The following is a 20,535-nucleotide window of genomic DNA, read 5'->3' on the forward strand; positions in this document are numbered from 1 at the left end:
AGCTAACCTAGCTCACGTTAACGTCGTCACTGATCGACCACCTCGCGTACACAATTAATGACATGTTGCGGACAGCCATATCGGTGACAATGTTTAGCTTTTAGTGCCAAATGAAAAGAGTCTGAGGCGGAGTCTCAAAAGAGAATGTTGAATATTTATTGTGCAAAAATCACAACAGAGCCTCTGGTACTACAGTAGTTAACCTAAACGGAGCCTTGTGGAAGCAAGTGCAGCAACGAATAATGTCTGTGTGGAACTAATGTGCCAACAACCTTTCCGTGGGTGAACTCATTGAGATAGTTTTCAATTACTGATACTAATACTAATCTATACAATCACCTGTTGTTGAATAAATACCATTACTTTATAGTTATTACTAAAAAACAGTATATATAAAACAGTAGCTGTATAAAAAAATATTTAAAAAAAGTTTTATAATTTATATAATATATATATATATATATTTTATGTATGCACTGGTATCGGATCAGTATCGGTATCGGCCGATACCCAAAGCTTAGGTATCAGAATCGGATCGGGAAGGAAAAAATGGTATCGGAACATCTCTATATAGGACTGTTACCCTGACCTCTGAGACCATATAGGACTGTTACTCTGACCTCTGAGACCATATAGGACTAAGTTACTCTCACATCTGAGACCATATAGGACTAAGTTACCCTGACCTCTGAGACCATATAGGACTAAGTTACCCTGACCTCTGAGACCATATAGGACTAAGTTACCCTGACCTCTGAGACCATATAGGACTATGTTACTCTGACCTCTGAGACCATATAGGACTAAGTTACTCTGACATCTGAGACCATATAGGACTAAGTTACCCTGACCTCTGAGACCATATAGGACTAAGTTACCCTGACCGCTGATACCATATAGGACTAAGTTACTCTGACCTCTGAGACCATATAGGACTAAGTTACCCTGACCTCTGAGACCATATAGGACTAGTTACTCTGACCTCTGAGACCATATAGGACTAAGTTACCCTGACCTCTGAGACCATATAGGACTAGTTACTCTGACCTCTGAGACCATATAGGACTAAGTTACCCCGACCTCTGAGACCATATAGGACTATGTTAACCCCTCTCTCTCCCTCCCCCCTCTCTCTCCCTCTCTCTCTCTCCCTCCCCCCTATCTCTCCCTCTCTCTCTCTCCCCCCCCCCCTCTTTCTCTCTCTCTCCCTCTCTCTCTCTCCCTCTCCCCCCTCTCTCCCTCTCTCTCTCTCCCTCTCCCCCCCCTCTCTCTCTCTCCCTCTCCCCCCTCTCTCCCTCTCCCCCCTCTCTCTCTCTCTCTCGCTCTCTCTCCCTCTCTCCCTCTCCCCCCTCTCTCTCTCTCCCTCCCTCTCCCTCTCCCTCTCCCTCTCCCTCTCCCTCTCTCTCAGGGTGTGACGATGGCACAGTGAGGTTCTGGGAGGTCTGTACAGGTCGCTGTATGAAGACTCTGGAGGTGGGAGGAGCTGTGAAGAATGTCGCCTGGAACCCAAACCCTGCTGTCTGTCTGGTCCTTGCTGCTGTGTACGTACCTGTCTGTCTGTTTACCTGTCTGTACATACATACATACATACATACATACATACTACATACATACATACATACATACATACATACATACATACATACATACATACATACATCCTTGAAGCAGTTTCTCTCTCCTATATGAGCTGTCATACTGAACGCTGGTCTGATCAGCTGACTTCATCTCTCCCTCTTTCTCTCTCTCCCCCCCCCTCTTTCTCGCCCTCCCTCTCCCCTATCTCTCTCTCCCCCCTATCTCTCTCCCCCCTCCCTCTCTCTCTCTCCCCCCCCCTCTCTCTCTCCCCCCCTCCCCTCTTTCTCTCCCTCCCTCTCCTCTTTCTCTCCCTCCCTCTCCCTCTCCCCCCCCCCCCCCCCTTCTCTCTCTCCCTGCCAGTGAGTCATCTGTGCTGGTGTTAAACCCATGTCTAGGAGACAGGCTGGTGGTCAGTTCTACAGACCAGTTGGTCCAGTCTTACCAGCCTCCCGAGGAGGAGAAGGAGCAGGCGGTCACCTGGACGCTGGCAGAGGGAGCGGAGCACGAGCTGGGGGTCAGACTCACCATCAAACATCCCAAGGTAATATATACCATGATATCACCCATCCCAAGGTAATATATATTCATGAGTATGATGTTAAAGTGCAGACCTCCAGCTTTAGGTGAACCATGTAGGACAGGGCTATTCAACTAAATTGTTCAGGGGGCCACATTGTCAGAAACCCAAGGGGCCAGGGGCCGGACTGCCACGGCGCCTCCCCGTGCTATGAATATATGTACACTTGACACAACACGCAACCACATTTTCACAACTTTTATTTAACTACATTGCAAAAGTAGTATACTTTTCAAAAAAAGTGCTTCATTTATGTGCCACATCTGCAACATCTCCTGCAGAAAGTGCTTCATTTATGACTGTGCAACAACTGCAACATCTCCTCTTCAACATTTCAATATAAAAATAAAATAAAAAACAAACAAGTGCATGATGTGCATCTGAACATTTTTTTTTTTTTTTTTTTTTTGGTCTTTTTCCCCCTCCATTTTCCTCCGATTTTCTCCCATCCCAATGTTAGTCGTATGCCAATTCCCAGTCCCTTCCTGGTCGCTGCGCTTTACCCCCCACAGTCAGATCATTTGGGAGAGTGGAGGCTACCACGTGCTTCCTCCGACACACGTCCAGCCAATCACCGCTTCTTTTCACCTGGCAGCGCGGATTCTCATTGAGAGGGCGTAGCGTGTGGGAGGACCACACTATCCCCCTCACGTCCAATCCGCGCTTAGCAGGCGCCCCGACCGAACTGTAGGAGTCGCTGTTTACAACGACCCGGACCCACCCCGCCAGCTTCTCCCACCCTCTGATACAGCCAATTGTATCAGTGCAGACGGCCAGCCAAGCTGGTGACAACCCCGGAGCTGTGAGCTGGATTCGAACATGCGAACCAAGCTCACAGCTCCGGGGCTGGTGACGAACGCAATCTCCGCTCGACCACCTAACCGCCCTGCATCTGAACATTCTAACATCAACACTTGAACAAAAAAACTAGAGGTGGGCATAGATTAATTTTTTTAATCTAGATTAATCTATCTGCAATCCTGGATTTAATCTAGATTAATCTAGATTAAAATGGCTAAAAAAAAAAAATGCCGAAGGCATTCAAAATATGTGTGTTCTACCCAAATAATGACCAGAAGTAAGTCCTTACTTTTTCTTTCCTCCTTATGTTTCTCAGGCCAGGTGGCCCATTACACCATGAGCCCATCTCCCGTTTCCAAAATGCATTACAGACTGTTTGAAAAAGCTGTTTTGCTATGATAATTGGTAATGAAATATCAAAATAATGTTCAATAAGATGTACTTGTGTTTAATAAGTTGTTTTATTCAGAAGTTAACACAAATAAATAATATTACCAGTACAGTACAGTATCTAGCACACTCTCCGGAGCAAAACAGAAAGAATCATTTCAAACTTGAACTATGTGACATGGCTTGAATCAACTGCTCCAGTGGAGTTGCTCAGTGGCCAATGGTGTCAACTGTGGTTGTACTGGGCAGCTCCCAGGTGTGAATGTAATTTTTTTTTTTTTTTTTTTTTTTTTTTTTTTTTAGATTAATGCGTTAATTATATTATCGCGCGATACTAGTATAGCGTTAACGCCGTTAACGGCCCAGCTCTAAAAAAAAACACATTTATAGTGCAGCTGAGCTTATAAAAAAGTGCTTTATTGTCTACTCTTAACTCTCAAACATCAGGGGGGTGGGGGGCAGACAGGCCTAGCCTACATACACACATCTAATGAGAGTGATTGCACTTCTTTGACTGAGCAATGGCAGAGAAACGGAAGTGAGGGCTGTGATGCAAATGCTCATTTGTCAAGGAGGCACGTTGCTTGTTTTAATGGCATTCATGTGAGAGAAACTGGATTCACAGGTGTATGTTGAGCCAAACATTGTTAGCACAGATATTGCCAGCGTTTTTATTTTGGGGAATGTCTTGACATGAATACACTTTATCCAAAATGTTGTGGTGGATTCATTCTCAAGTGCCTGCTTCAGAGCAGATGATGCTTGCATGTCAATTATTTCAAGTTGCAGGAGACTTTCATCAATGTAAAGTGATGCAAGGAACTCTTGTCCTTTTGTGGAAATAGCAGCTACATTGGCAAATGGGTTGCTCACAAAATGCATCAATTCTCTGGACATGTCAAATTCATCAAATCGACAACGTTTTCCCTCAATTTATCAATGAAATCTGTAATTAATTGAGTGACTTTTGGCTCAATTGTGCGTGTTAACGTTGACATGAAAAGAAAAAAAGTAAAAAAAAAAAAAAATTATTATCATGTAATAGAATTGATCCGGCCCGCGGGCCGCCAGTTGAATAGCCCTGATGTAGGACTTGTATATTATGGTTTTATACATTTTAAGACCAAAAGTAACTGGATACATTTACATTCATCATGTGGAAAAAAAATTATAAAAAATTGTTAGACATTTTCATTTTCTAAGCAGAAATATACTCTGAACTATTTTTTGCCGAACCACTGCTGCCTGGGCGCAGTGATTTCATCACCTCAAAAGCCCCGTTTTTCAAAACACAGAGGTCACAGCATGTTTACAGTAAAGTTTTGGAGTTATATTTGGAGCGTATTTTGTGACTGTTGGGAACTAGTCTACACTGGCACGCCTACTTCCAGTGAATGCCGCTAAGCTAGGTTAACGGTGCGGCTGTTCCCTAAGCCTAATGCATGCACAGAGAAGAAAAGGGTATGTATCTGCTTGTCTAACTCCAGGGTAGATGGCAAATAAGCTAATTTCCCAAAAAGTTGGCATGTTCCTTTAAGTGGTCATTTGTGAAATTATTTAGAATTAAACTTAATGTGATTTTAGGTATACAGTGGACTCGCCATCAGAATACTCAAATACAGTATGATATCTAGTTGACTTCTGAGTGTCATGTTGTTCAGTCCCTTAGAGACTCATGTCACTAGAAAGTGAAAGTACAAATACAGTTTCAGTGACTTTTTCTTATCTGATTTCTCCTTTGAATTCTATAGTAAAATTGTATATGAAAAAGTCACTGAAAATACAAACAGACTTGATTTCATATACATGTTATGTTATCTGATCAGTTCTGATATTGTCTCGTCTACATACCTTACAAACAGGGAAGGGACATTAACAAGACAATCAGGTTGAATTAAACAACACAAGTATTCATTCATTATTCATGATTCATTAAAAAAAATTATTCAACTCGAGAATGAATTGAGGGCCAGACATTGAGCGTACATACATAATAAATACATGATAAATACAATGAATATACAATAAATGCAAGTTTGTACAATCAACTAAAACAACTGCAGATCATGGCAGATCATAGTTTATTGTGTGATGTTTCAGGTGTCAGGAGCACAGAAGCTAAAAGCTGATTTTACACCCGATAGAATTTTTTTTGCCCCCAATGTCCAACAAGTTTATCAGCATCATTAAACTAAAGTAAATCTATTTCCGTATTATTTCTGTCCATCCCACTAGCCATCCAGAAGGGTATTAGCTCAGAGCCCCTGGCTGTGTGTCACTGACACTATAGGCCTGCCAGTTACAACCACACACACACTATAGACCTGCCAGTTACAACCACACACACACACACACACACACACACACATGCCTTATAATGATGACACACAAGTAAACGGAAAGGGACTTGCCCTCAGCCCCAGTTAGCTGTTAGCTGTCCAGAAGGTTATTAGCTCAGAGCCCCTGGCAGGTCTCTGCAGTGTGTGGTCGGGCTTTCCCCTCCACACTGTGGAAACAGTCACTCTAGAACCAAACTGACCTGCCAGGACAAACTGCAGAAGGAAGCTGTCTGTCTGGCAGGCACAGCTGTGGTGCAACACAAACCCTTCCACTGATAACATCCTGGACCAGGTCCTGCATTATTATTATTATTATTATTATTATTATTATTATTATTATTATTATTATTATTATTATTATTACATCCTGGACCACTGATAACACAACATCCTGGACCCCAGGTCCTCCTCTAGTCTCTTATACAGCTCTCAGGTCCTCCTCTAGTCTCTTATACAGCTCTCTGGTCGTCCTCTAGTCTCTTATACAGCTCTCTGGTCGTCCTCTAGTCTCTTATACATCTCTCTGGTCTCTCTCTGTCCCTCTCTCGTCCAGGCTGTTCGTCAGGTAACTTGGCATGGTAAAGGGGACTACTTTGCATCCGTCATGCCAGACAACTCCAGCCACCTGCAGGTATTAATCCACCAGCTGAGTCAACGTCGCACCCAGAACCCCTTCAGGAAGAACAAGGGCTTGGTGCAGAGTGTGTCCTTCCACCCTATACGGCCCTATTTCTTTGTGGCGACACAGCGCTCCGTCAGAGTGTACAACCTCATCAAACAGGAGATGACCAAGAAACTGATGGCCAACTGTAAATGGATCTCATCCATGGCTATACACCCTGGAGGCAAGATCATCAGCTTATTAATGTATCTATTCATCTAGCTAACTAACCACGGTCAACTGTAAATATACAGTACAACTTGCAGGTCAGTCATATTAATATCTGACTGTTTCTTCTGTGTCTTTGTTTCCTCTGTGTCTCTATCTCTTCTGTGTCTCTGTCTCTGTGTCTCTGTCTCCTCTGTGTCTCTGTTTCCGTGTCTTCAGGTGACAATCTGATCTGTGGTAGTTATGACTGTAGACTGGCCTGGTTTGACCTGGACCTCTCCACCAAGCCCTACAAGATGCTACGGTAATACACTCACACTCACACACACACATACACACTCCTTCATATGGCCTTTGATGCTGTTGATGATGATGGTTGTGAAGATGATGATGATGATGATGTTGTTGACATTCTGGTTGATCTTATCTCTGGTTGCCAGGCACCATAAGAAGGCTCTGAGGGGTGTGGCCTTTCATAAACACTACCCTCTCTTCGCCTCCGGGTCTGACGACGGCTCTGTCATAGTCTGTCATGGCATGGTCTACAAGTAAGACACACTCTCATACATAAATACACACACTCATACATATACATGAATACACTCGTACATATGCACACTCATACATATACACACACATTCATACATACATACATACATACATACATACATACATACATACATACATACATACATACATACATACACACACACACACACACACACACACACACACACACACACACACACATACACACATACATACATACATACATACATACATACATACATACATACATACATACATACATACATACATACATACATACATACATACATAAGCGTTTCCGTTAGCCGGTAATTACCGGTATTTGACCGGCAAAATCTGTTGAAGTCCGACATATTTAATCTCTCCGGTCTTAATGTCCGGTGAAAATAATTCCCTTAGTCTAAGCACAATTTGATTATTTGAATTGTATTAAAATAGGCTAAAATTAAATAGCCTATGCGATGAACGAAACAATCATTACATTTGTTTCATCGTTGCTTCTAATAATGACAACGACGTTGTCAGCGAGAGCTTAGTGCTGGGTGTGCAAACTTTTGTGAAGCTGCAGAGCCGGAGCAGCAGCAGCACAATGCAGTACTCCAGCAGTACTCCAATTCAGCCATTTTCAATTCAATGTTGGGTGGGGGGCGCTGCTGTGCGGTCCCCAGAAAAGAGCCAATAACAGCTTTATCTGCTGCTCTGCATCGACATACTCTCGCAAATAAGTCATTGGGAGGTGGAGAGAGAGAGAGTCGTCACGCAAACCCACGATAATGTTGCCGTCTCTCTGCCAAATTTCTCAGTTCTTCGCTTGATATAATTAATACAAATGTCCAATATAACGGAATTCGTTAGCTCATAAAAATGTGATTATAACAGACTGTTGTTTATTAATGTCGGGCGACTGCCCATAGACACCTATTTGATTTAAAGTCGGCAGCAGCACGAGTCTCTGGACTTATTTTATTTGGAATATAATGACTTTATACGCAAAAGTAGCCTAGTTTTAAGTAAAAATATTATAAATCTACATGCCTTGATGATGTCATTCTTTTGTTTTGTTGTCATTCTTTTGCCTATCAATTGTTTTTAAGCTCAATAAACTCTGACCGGAATTTCTCTCATTTGACCGGTAGATTGAAATCTACCGGACACTGAGGCCGGCAACAATTTTTTCTAACGGAAACCCTGACATACATACATACATACATACATACATACATACATACATACATACATACATACATACATACATACATACATACATACATACATACATACATACATACATACATACATACATACATACATACATACATACATACATACATACATACATGCATGCATGCATACATGCATACATAGTCAGGTCCATAAATATTTGGACGTTGACACAATTTTCACAATTGTGTTCACTTGATTTGGATGTAGATACCCTCAAATGAAAGCTGAAAGTCTGCACTTAAAGCACATCTTGATTGTTTCATTTCAAATGCATTGTGGTGGTGTACAGAGCCAAAATGCTGAAAATTGTGTTGATGTCCAAATATGGACCTGACTGCACATACATACATACATACATACATACATACATACATACATACATACATACATACATACATACATACATACATACATTCATATACACATACATATGCATAAATACAGTCATATATATTTAATTTAAAACTATTTAAAACTATTTAAACTCAAAAGGCAACTGAGGTTTCCCTCATTTACAGTCACGTTGAGTGAACATACAGAAATAAGGCACAAAAAAGGAATATCAAATCATAACAATAAGACAACAAGGTGAGACAAAAGTAAGGATAACAATCAATTAAAACACGTACAACTTGATTGACAATGGTTGGAGGTCAAGGTTTTAAACTGCAACAGAGGGGAGAATCTCAGGACTGTTGGAGTTCATTCCATAAGCTAGGGGCATCATAGAAAAATGCAGATTTACCCTTTTCTGAACAAGCTTCAGGGACCTTAACCTCTCAGAGCCTCCAGTACTGGACCTCAAATGACATCACCCCATAAATCCATCTCTACAGAATGTATGAATTAATGTTGCGTTTTTTCAAATGTAGCCAGTAAAGACAGCAGTTTACGTGTATATTTTCAGCATTACGTTTGTTTACCAAGGATTGTAACTGTTATTAGTGAAAGTTATTAGGCTTTCGATGGGCTTTAGAATTTTGAAAAACTACACTACCCAGCTCACGCCAGCCCCTGTCAATCATCTGACTTCTGGATTTACTTTTTTATTTCTCTTATTTTTCGGGATTATCTCCCACAAACCTGAACGTTATTGCCATAAAACAGAACGCAGTAGTTAGTTTCTCTACCTTTCTGTGAACGTCTAAGGAAAAAACGCGTCGCAATCTGGTAAAAAATGGCGGAGCTATGGACATTATACAAAAGTAACTGTACTTACAGTAGATTTCATTCAGTCTTTGCTGCCCTGTACCGGGCACCTGGTGGTACTAAATCCAGATTTAACTCTGCCATTTGGGCCAATCCATAGATGTATGACATGGCCATAATAAGGCCATTTATAGGCCTGATATTCTATATTCATATTTCATATTGTATGTGTCCGGATGGTAGTACTGTATCTACAAAAAAACCTGTAAATCATCTGCCCTTTGTTCATTTGCTTAGATATTTAGTAGGGATGTTCGATATTGGCTTTTTTACTGATATTTTATCCGATATACCGATATTGTCCAACTCTTAATTTCCGATACCGATATCAACCGATACCGATATATGCAGGGTTTCCCCCCCCCCAAAAAAACGGAATAATTAATAATAATAATAATCTCTTGTCGTGGAATTAACACAACATTATGCATACTTTTTTTAAACTTAAATTTGTATTGAGACAAACAACACAGCATATACAATAACTTCAACAACACTATTAAACAGACATAAATAATAAAGAAAAAATGTAATGCCCCAAAGACGAAAAATAAAAAATACTGACTTAAAAAACATAAAACAATTGTAAAACATTAAGTGTGTGACATGGGTTCAGAGACCCTCTTTGAACCTCTTTCCTCCTTTACCCTTCGCCCTCTTGTGATGTATTTGGCTCTTCCTCTGTGATGTCGTTTTCGTTCCCCTTGTAATCCTCCCACTTTCCCCATCTTTCTCCAAATTTCTCTTCCTGTAACCTCAGCATGTGTGTTATCCTCTCCATATCCTGTATCTCTTCCACTATTCCTACCCATTGTGCTATTGTCGGTGGGTCTTCTTTGTACCACAGTCTTGTTATTGCTTTTCTGGCCGCTATCAACATTATCTTTATTAAATATTTGTCCCCCCCTTGTATTCCCTCGTGTGTCAGGTCTCCTAAGTAAAGCACCAGTCCTGTTTGTGGTAACCCGTATCCTAATATTCTGATCATTGCCTCCCCTATCTCCTCCCAATACCCCTTCAGCTTCTGACATCCCCAGAATATGTGTGTGTGATTTGCCCCCTCCTTCCCACACATCCTCCAGCATGCTCTTTGTGTTGGTGCATATTTTCCCTTCAGCTCTGGGGTTATAAAGAATCTGATTATGTTTTTCCATCCAAACTCTTTCCATATCCTCGATCCTGTTGTTGAATGTTGCACCTCGCATATGTTCCCCCATTCCTTCCCTGTTATTTCTATCTCTAGTTCTCTCTCCCATTTCTCCCTTATGTAATCGGTCGTGTGTCCCTTGCTGTTCATTATAGCTCGGTATATTGCTGATATTACTATTCCTTGCCCCCCTTCGTATGCCCATACTATCATCTTGATTATTCCATTCTGTTCTTCGTCTTTGGCCCCCCTTATTTCTTTGTTGTAGTAGTCTCTAACCTGTAGATATCTGAAGTGGTCCCTGTTTTCTAGTCCAAATTTCTCCTTTAATTTTTGTAGTGTCTGCATTTCCCCCTTCTCTATCATTTTGCATATCGCTGTTGCCCCCCCCCCCCCTCTCCCACCTTCTGAATCCATGGTCTAACCTCCCTGGTTTGGATCTCTTGTCATGTGCTACCCATCTCAGAACCCCTGACTGCTTCTCCAATTTGTGTGTTTTTACTACTCTGTTCCATATGGTCAAGGTGCATTTGGTGATTGGATCTAATAGTCCCTCTTTTTCTTTAAATAGTTCCCTATCTCCCACCAGAGCTTGTACCTTGTATCCCTCCCCTTCTTTTTCAATGTCTTTCCATCTTGCCTCATATCTGTCGTTACACCAGCACGTCACTGCTCTCAGTTGTGCTGCATAGTAATAATCTTGTAGGCTGGGTACTGCCATCCCTCCCTCTTCCTTTGGTAGTTGTAGTGTTTTATATCTGACCCGTGGTCTTCTCCCCGCCCATATGAACCTCGATATCAGTGTCCCACTCCCTGAATTGATTCTGTGGTATTTGTATCGGTAGTGACTGGAATAGGTACAGTAACCTTGATAGTATGTTCATTTTAATGACCTCTATTCTTGAATTGAAGTCCAAGGGCATTACTGTCCATCTCTCTAAGTCTCTCTTGATGTTCTGATTTATCTGTGTATAGTTCGCCTCAAACAGTTTCCCCACCCCTCTCGTGATGTTCACCCCTAAGTATTTAATCTTGTCCATGTCCCATCTTATCCCGTACTGTTCCCTAATTTCTGTCGTTGGGGTATAGTTCCATGCTAAGGTCTGTGTCTTTGTCACGTTTAGTTTGTATCCTGATTAGTGGCCATATTCCTTCAGTAGATCCATCAGTGCCGGGAAGCTCTTGTCTGGTTGCCTCATGTATACTATCACGTCGTCCGCAAATAGGCCTAGTTTATATTCCGTTCCCTTTATCCTTACTCCCTTAATGTCCTCGGTCTGTCTGATCAGTTGTGCCAGTGGTTCTATGAAAACGGCGAAAAGCGTTGGTGAGAGACGACATCCCTGTCTGGTAGCCCTCTCTAATCTGATTCTATCCGTCAGGCTGCCATTCACCTTAACCCTCGCTGTCGGTTCTTGATATAGCGCCTTGATCATCTTCATCGCCCTCCCGTTCAGTCCGAACCTCATCAATGTTTTATATAAAAATGTCCAGCTCACACTGTCGAATGCTTTTTCTGCATCTAGGCTAATCAGTACCGCGCTACCCCCTTGTTTTTGTATCTCCTCTACTACCGTAATTCCTCTAATAGTAACCCCGGCTTGTATTTGTTTCAACTGTAGCGGATACCAGGCTTGTATTAGGAGGAGGCATGTATAAGAGAGAGGCCTATATTTCTAATTTTCAAACAGATCATAATGAATAAATCAACATTTTGTGTCTTTTTTCAATTATTATTTTATTGAAACCAAGTACTGTATGAAATACAGTAGTAAACAGTGCAATTACAGGTGGTCAAAAAAAGTAAAATAAAGTAAAATAGTGCAATCACAATACTGGTATAATAATAATAATAATAATAATAATAATAATAATAATAATAATAATAATAATAATAATAATAATAATAATAATAATAATAATAATAATAATAATAATAATAATAATAATAATAACTTCGTTTTATACAATTCTGAGGTAGGCTTACTCTCTTGGTAAACATTAACACCATACCATTATATGGTATTTACTGCACAGCCAGGCCAGCATATAACAACAATAACTAAATATATTGCCTATGGTAAATCCGTTGAGGGAAATACCGTAATTCCTCTAATATACATAAAACCCGGCTTGTATTAGGAGGCCGGCTTATAATTGCTTAGCTCAACAGCGCACCCGGTCATTAATAGAGACCCGGTTTTTAATTGAATACCGGTTACTATTAGAGGAATTACGGTATGTGTAATGTCTTTCTCACGTTGTCCTGTGTCTGTCTCCCTTTAATAAATCCAGTTTGATCTTCATCTATAATGTCTGGCATAAACGTCTCAAATCTCTTTGATATTATCGATGTATACATCTTGTAATCCACGTTGAGTATGGACACAGGTCTGAAACTACTACACAATTCTCTATCCTTCCCTTCCTTCGGTATCGTGGTGATTATGGCTTCCTTCCACGAGGGGGGCATTTTGCCCTCCTCCATCGTGTGTCTGAACGCCGCCCCTAACATGGGTGCTAATTCCGTTCTAAATGTCTTGTAGAATTCCGATGGGAATCCGTCGCTCCCCGGAGATTTGTTGTTTTTAGCTCTACTAATTGCCTCTTCCAGTTCTCGTTCCGTAATTATTTTATTTAATTCTTCATTCTGTTCTTTCCCTATCGATGGTAACTCTAGCTTCTCCAGATATGCTTCTATTTCCTCTTCTCCCGCTGCTTTTGGCTGTGTGTATAGTTTCTCATAGTATTCTCTAAATTTCCTCTCTATTTCAGCTGGGTCTCTCAATATTTCATTAGTCTTTGTATCCCTTATTGTGTGTATCGTGTTCAACTTCTCTTGCGTCCTAATTCTCCTAGCCAACAGTCTGGTCGCTTTTGGTCCCCCTTCATAGTACGTTTGTTTCATGAACCTCGCTTTCTTTTCTATTTCCGTCAATAATTCCCTATTTATCCTGGCCTTTACTTCTTTGATTTCTCCGAGCGTTTCCTGTTCTTTTGATATCTGGTGTCTCCCCTCTAGCTTCTTCAGCTTCCCTATCAGATTGTGATATGTCTCCGTTCTGGCCTTCTTCAGCATTGCTGTCTTCTCCATCAATTTCCCCCTTATCACCACCTTCAGTGTGTCCCATAGAATGTTCGGATCTACCGCCCCATTGTCATTTTCTTCCTTATACCTGGCTATCTCCTCCTTGATCTGACTCACCACCCCCTTGTTATTTAATATTCCTACATTTAGTCTCCAGATCGTGTTCCTCCGTCTCCCTTCTAGATCTACTGTCAGATATATGGCACTGTGATCCGATATGTCCGCTACTCCTATTCTGCTCTCCCGTACCCTGTAACTGTCTCCCGTCGTCATCAAAAAGTAGTCTATTCTCGCATATGTCACGTGCGGGTGTGAGTAATGTGTGTATTCCCTGTCCATGGCGTGCATCCCCCTCCAAACATCTGTAATTCCCATTTCCGTCATCTGAATATTCATATATCTACTGATTGGTGCCCGTCCTTTTCTAGTACTCGTGGTGTCTAGGTCGTGATTCAGTACTACATTAAAATCTCCCGCGCATATCAATATCCCTTCTAGTTCCATCACTATCATATCAAAAATGGTCTCATATAAATCCCTCTCACTCTCTGGGGGTGCATAAACATTCACTAACGTAATCATTTGACCCTCCATTTTCCCCTTCACCAGAACAAACCTTCCCTCCTTGTCTCTTACTTCCTTGATCAATTCAAATTTGACTGTGTTTTTGATTAACGTGATTACTCCTCTCCTCAGGTTCCGTTTAAAGGAACTATAGTATGCATTTTCATATCCAAATCTCTTCAGTTTCTCATGATCCTGTGCTACCAAATGTGTCCCCTGCTGGTGGGTGAGGAGTAATTGCTCTCCTAGTGAGAGGCCTCCTCCTGACGGCTTGGTGGTTTGAAACCTTTACCCCCAACCGCTCGTCATATTTGTCCAGCTTTCTTACTGTTTTTATTGCTGTCGAGCTCCTGGTCAAAAGCGCTCTGTCCTTCATTCTGATCAAAGACCCCCATTTCCTAGGTCCCTCTCAATGTGGCTCATATGTTCCAATGTCCCTCCTTCCTCCCAAACCCGTGTGTGGTGTCTTCTGTGTACCCCTTTTTACTTTCTTTTCCTCCTCTCTATTTTCTATGTGATGTCCATTTATCCCCTTAATCCCTTCCAACTGTGTTACTCGCAGCGTGTGTCTATGTATTTGTTTCAATATGTTCTGTGTTCCGTCTATCATACCTAATTATATTTCCATTTATTTACTCGCATCAGCATGTGTATTATGTGTCCATGTATACGTTATGTTTGTTCCTATATCCTGCCTCTACCTGGGAATGTGTGTTTATGTATATGTTATTTCAGTTTCTATATTTTGTCTCTATTTGGATAGTTTTTTCAATCTCTTGTGCGTGTACTCATCCGTTCGTCTCCTCCCGCCTCCTTCTCCGTCTCTGGCCTCCTCGGTCTGTCACGTCTCACCTCGGCTTTCTCCTCTCTCCTCCCTCCTCTCCCGGGTTTCGATCTCCTACTCTGGTCCATCTGCGTGCTTTCTCCAATCTCTGCTGCAGGCTCCGCGTCTGGCCCTCCTGTCCCCTTCCTTCTCCGTCCTCCGCCATCTGCATCCCCCGTCGCCTCATCTCCTCCTACGTCACCGTCCCTTCCTTCCAGTGAATCCTTAGCGAGGTCATGGGTGATTGGAATTTCATTCCGTTTTCTTTCAGAATTCTCTTCAGTCCCGCGTAGGACCTGCGTGTTATTGCTACCGCTGTCGAGTAATCGTGATCAAACGACAGTCTTTTCCCCTCGATTTCTATCTTCTTGGTCCACGCGGTTCTGAGTATCAATTCCTTAATCTCAAATCTCAGAAAGTTAATAATCACCGCCCTCGGAGGTCTGTCCGGTTTCGGTCTCGGAGCCAACGCCCTGTGGGCCCTCTGTATCTCCATTTTTTCCAGTCCCGTCTCCTTCAGTTGTTCCTTGATAAGCTTTTCCACATATTGGATCACCGATTCCCCTTCGACTCCTTCTTTCAATCCCCATATTCTGATGTTATTTCTCCGTGACCTCCCCTCCATGTCCGATATCTTTGTCTCCATCTGTTCTTGTTTTTGAATCGCACACGTTAACACCTCGTGTATCTCTGTGTTCCATTCCTCCGTTTGCGCCGTTCTAGTCTGTACCTCTGTTACGTTTCTGTCCTGTTCCGCCATCTTCTCATCCACCCTTTTGAGTTCTGTATTCATTTCACCTCTGAAGTCCTCCTGTTCCTTCCTCAATTCCTCCCGTAACTTCCCAATATCATTTCTTATCGTGTCCGAGTTCAGTTTTATGGTCGCCTGCATCGTGTCCGAGTTCAATTTTATGGTCGCCAATATCCCGGCCTGCATGAGCACGGCCCATCCTGGCATTTCCTTGTCCGTCTCAGCCGAGACTCCCCCTTCCTCCGCCTGCTCCTTCTCGGTCTCGCCTCGGGGGTTCTGCTCCATCGAACTCTCCTCTTCCTGTGAGTTCTCCATTTCTCTTTCCTTCATAATTGTTTTCTCCTCCTTCCTTCTCGTTTGCATCTTCATTTTTGATCACTTTTCGTCACTTTTCGGGTCTTTATTTCTCCGTTTTTCACTCTTTTGACCAGGAGCCTCACCGCATGCGTGCTACCCTTCCGCTCTCATACCGGAAGTCCATTATGCATACTTTTGACAATAAATAAAATCAGAATTTGTTCTTACTTGCTTGCCTGGGTAAATAAAGGTTAAATAGATGTAAAAAGAAATTATTATTATTATTATAATTATTTTTTACCGATACCGATAATTTTCTATATCACATTTTAATGCCAATATCGGACATCCCTAATATTTAGTACACCTGATCTCAAGAGGGTTCTCACATTTGGTCAATGTTAGCATGGTGTTAATCACCGTCAAAGATGGGGGGGGGGGAACTAATAATAATAATAATTTATATTCTCCTTTGGTTCATTACAATTTACTCAAGCATAGTAACAGACACAATATTTCTGACACTGGGAATACATTCCCTGAGGTCCATAAATGTCCCTAGATACCAAGAACATGCAAATTGACCTTGTAGAAGTGGAGCAATCTCCCATTTACTTTTGGTATGTACTTTTAGGTGAATTTTCTGAAAATTCACTTACACATTCACACACTGACGGCGGAGGCAACCATGCACGGTGCCAACCTGCTCATCGGGAGCAGTTAGGGGTTAAGTGTCTTGCTCAAGGACACTTCGACACGCTGCTGGGAGGTTTGTAATTATGGATGTCAATAGGACATTTAAAATTTATAAATAGGGGGTTTATAATGTATATATGTCAATAGGACATTTAAAATGAATAAATAGGGGGTTTATAATGTATGGACACCAATAGGACATTTCAAATTAATAAATAGGGGGGTTATAATGTATGGACACCAATAGGACAAAATGAATAAATAGGGGGTTTATAATGTATGGATCTCAATAGGTTTATAATGTATAAGATAAAATGTATCAATAACAAAAGGAAGCAGCTTTTCTCATCTGCTGAAAAGTTTCCTCTCTGCAGAGCGTTTCCAACACACATCTGACCAAACCAAAGTTTCCATATTTAAAGTTTTCAGTTTCCTCTGAATGAAGCTCACAACTGCTCTGTTCACTGCATCACAATCTAGTAGCGCTGGACACATGTCATGATCTCTCTCTCTGTCTCTGTCTCTCTATCTATCTATATATCTATCTATTAGGGGTGGAATGGTATGCATTCGAACCATACACCGTTCGATACGACCTCCACGGTTCGGGGCATGTGTATATTGTTCGGCTATATAACGTTAGCCTCGAGCTAGGCTAACGTTACGTTAGCTACAAGCGAACTAACTTTAGCCGCGAGCTAGCAAGCTAACTAACGTTAGCCGCAAGCTAACCGTGGAAACACTCACAGCGAAGTGACTCCACGACACCAGTTCGATTAGTGGGGAAGGGGGGTATATTGACAAGGCTTGACAACAGAGGTTCAAATATAACTGTTTATGTTCAATAACGAGCCAGGAGACAAGAGCGTATAAACTGTGCGTCTGTATTGCCAAACCATAACATCCTGGTCCCTGCTGCTGGGATGTACCAACTCCACACACCACTGTGGGGGGGTTTATATTCCCCATTCCCTTGTAACATCTCCTTTTTTTTAAGATAACAACAGTTACATTCCTTAGTGCAAATTATTATTAATACAAGAAACCCCATACACGTCCTTATTTAAAACCCTAATCATCTTTTTTGTGACTTTTACTTTTTGATAAAGTCTAGTGCTGGTTGAGCATTATGCATACTTTATGTTGGCCTTTGTCTATAATGTGGCCACAAAAATGGAAAGGTTTAATTATTTTGTTTGTTTGCACTAAGTTAATACTTTGACAAATGTTGCCTATATTTTTCAGTCAGTTTGGTCTTTGTGTGCCAAACATTATTAAAGGTAAACCTTTTTTTTTACCAAATAAATGAGAAGCATGTTTAAATCAGCAATGCCTCCCCTCTTGCTGTACCAAAATCTCTCCTAGCTCTAACAGTCATTGTCAAAATAATGTGCCTGATGTCGAATGGCCTCATTCTTTTAGTTTTTGCATGACTACGTCATTGAGATTAACTGAAAAGTTGGATTATTTTTAGGCTATATATCTTATGTTGATGTATGGTATTTTTGGAGTGTTAAATCTTTTTTAAATAAACAACATAAACCGAACCGAAAACCGTGATACGAACCGAACCGTCGATTTTGTGAACCGTTCCACCCCTACTATCTATTAATCTAATCTATCTATATATTAAACTAATCTAATCTATCTGTGTGGCTCGACACAACCAAACCCAGATTATCACGCACTGCCGTTGAATCTCATTACAAGGTCAAAAGTGGAATTCGATCTGTAAATATGCCAAACTGTTTTTATTGTTAAATATCGGGGCTATTTTAGTCTACCAGCAACAGAGAAATGGCATCATGTTGAACTCAAGGGCCACAAATGGAGAACCTTTGATATGAACATGCAGATCAATATAATCTTTTCTCAATCCATGTCATGTCAAGTCAGAATAGAGCATCGTTTTTATAGAATAACATTTCAAATTATACTTGTTTTATCTCTCTCTACAGTGACCTGCTCCAGAATCCTCTGATTGTGCCAGTGAAGGTTCTGAAGGGTCATGTGTTGACCCATGACCTTGGCGTCCTGGACGTGACCTTTCACCCCACCCAGCCTTGGGTGTTCTCCTCCGGGGCAGACGCTACCATCAGACTCTTCACCTAGCAACCTGGGTCTCCCAGAGCAACCCACATCACCCCTAGCAACCAACATCACCCCTAGCAACCCTTCAATATCATGTCGTTGAGTTTGTTTCCATGCATATTCTTTTCATTTAAACTCCTTGTGTTGTTTTCTTCTGGGTTTAATGGTCTGTATGTTTTGTTTCCATGGTTATATTCAGACTATTATATTATATATTCTGTTACTAGGATAGGACAGATACTAGGATTACTTACAGGATATGAAGATGTCATTCTATAGACACCGTATCCTGAATAAGACCTTAACCAGGATATTAGCTAGTATCTGGAATATTAATGTACATATAAACAAACACCCTATCCTGAATAAGACCGTAACCAGGATATTAGCTAGTATCAGGAATAGTAATGTGCATATAAAAACCGTATCCTGAATAAGACCTTGACCAGGATATTAGCCAGTGTCTGGAATATGAATGCACATATAAACACCAATCATGTACATGTTTAGAGCTGTACTGTTGTACTATAAAGTTTCCAGGAAATATCCACTTTGAAGTTTATTTTCAAACTACTTCTGATATTGTTGCTAGTTACTGTATCATATTTAGGCAAAATGTTGCATGAAAATTAATATTGCTATTTGAAGAACTGATTTACAATAGCAATATGGTGTATATCTTCCCACAAACATTTGACTTTGAGAGAAATAGGAAATTCTGTCCAATTGTGCAATTAGAGTTAAGAGCTAAGAGTTAGACAGAGCTACATCCCAAGCTGCTCTATAGCTAAACAGAGCTACATGCTACTCTATACTTAGACAGCTACAGCTCAAGCCGCTCTATAATTGGACAGAGCTACAGCTTTCACTTTAAATCGTACATACTTCAGCTTTATTAATAAAAATAATACTCTATGATCAGATATTTTTTTTATAATCTTTTGTCTTACCATAATTGTAGACTAGACTGAGAAGAAGAAAGATCTTAATGTTTTTCTACAGGTATGTGTGCATAAATGTGATAACCCCCCCCCCCCCCCCCCCCCTCCTTACTATAAGTTACCATAGTTACTCCTTTTCTCTCCCTCTCCTCTCCTTTAAACTGTAGAGTTTCTTATCAAGTGCCTGTTATCACACCGAATCATATGGTTTTCTACCAGACATCTTAGTAACCAAGTATTAGATCAGTAATGGATGTTTACTAGTTTTCTCAGGTGTTGAGTTGTGAAAGTATCTGAACTGCTGGCTCAGCGCCTGTTTCTTTTTAATTAAACTGATGTTTTCTGACAAACGACGACAAGTCTGTTTTATCAAGTTGTCTGTGTGTGTGTGTGTGTGTGAGAGAGAGAGAGAGAGAGTTATTCTTGCATGAGAGGTGTGAAGTGTTTCTTAAAGACTGGCAGATATATTTGTATTAAAGTGTTTGAAACCATATTCAGAATTCAACTGAAATGTGCATTGTACAGTAAATGTGTGTGCACTTTTTAAGGCTTTCATTCACCGATTCAGTCAGTCACACTTAGCCACTCTGCCCCTAGTGGTGGCGCACTTTGTGTAAAATCAGTTTAATCTGCTTCACATT

The 20,535-nt window shown here is 41.1% G+C and overlaps 1 protein-coding gene across 1 annotated transcript in view; it reads left to right on the plus strand.

The window, feature by feature from the left end:
• The window catches only part of bop1 (BOP1 ribosomal biogenesis factor), a 206,314-nt gene extending 186,076 nt beyond the window's left edge, over positions 1–20,238 (plus strand). The window contains exons 9-14 of the mRNA XM_084311977.1: positions 1,409–1,541; positions 1,939–2,119; positions 6,239–6,530; positions 6,734–6,818; positions 6,955–7,062; positions 18,821–20,238. Coding sequence (XP_084168103.1) covers positions 1,409–1,541; positions 1,939–2,119; positions 6,239–6,530; positions 6,734–6,818; positions 6,955–7,062; positions 18,821–18,974 — 953 coding nt within the window. The 3' untranslated portion in view covers positions 18,975–20,238. The remainder of the gene's footprint in view (positions 1–1,408; positions 1,542–1,938; positions 2,120–6,238; positions 6,531–6,733; positions 6,819–6,954; positions 7,063–18,820) is intronic.
• The last annotated feature ends 297 nt before the right edge of the window (positions 20,239–20,535 follow it).

Source organism: Notolepis coatsorum (genome assembly GCF_963971535.1).
Source record: "Notolepis coatsorum genome assembly, chromosome: 4".
Lineage (NCBI taxonomy): Eukaryota > Metazoa > Chordata > Actinopteri > Aulopiformes > Paralepididae > Notolepis > Notolepis coatsorum.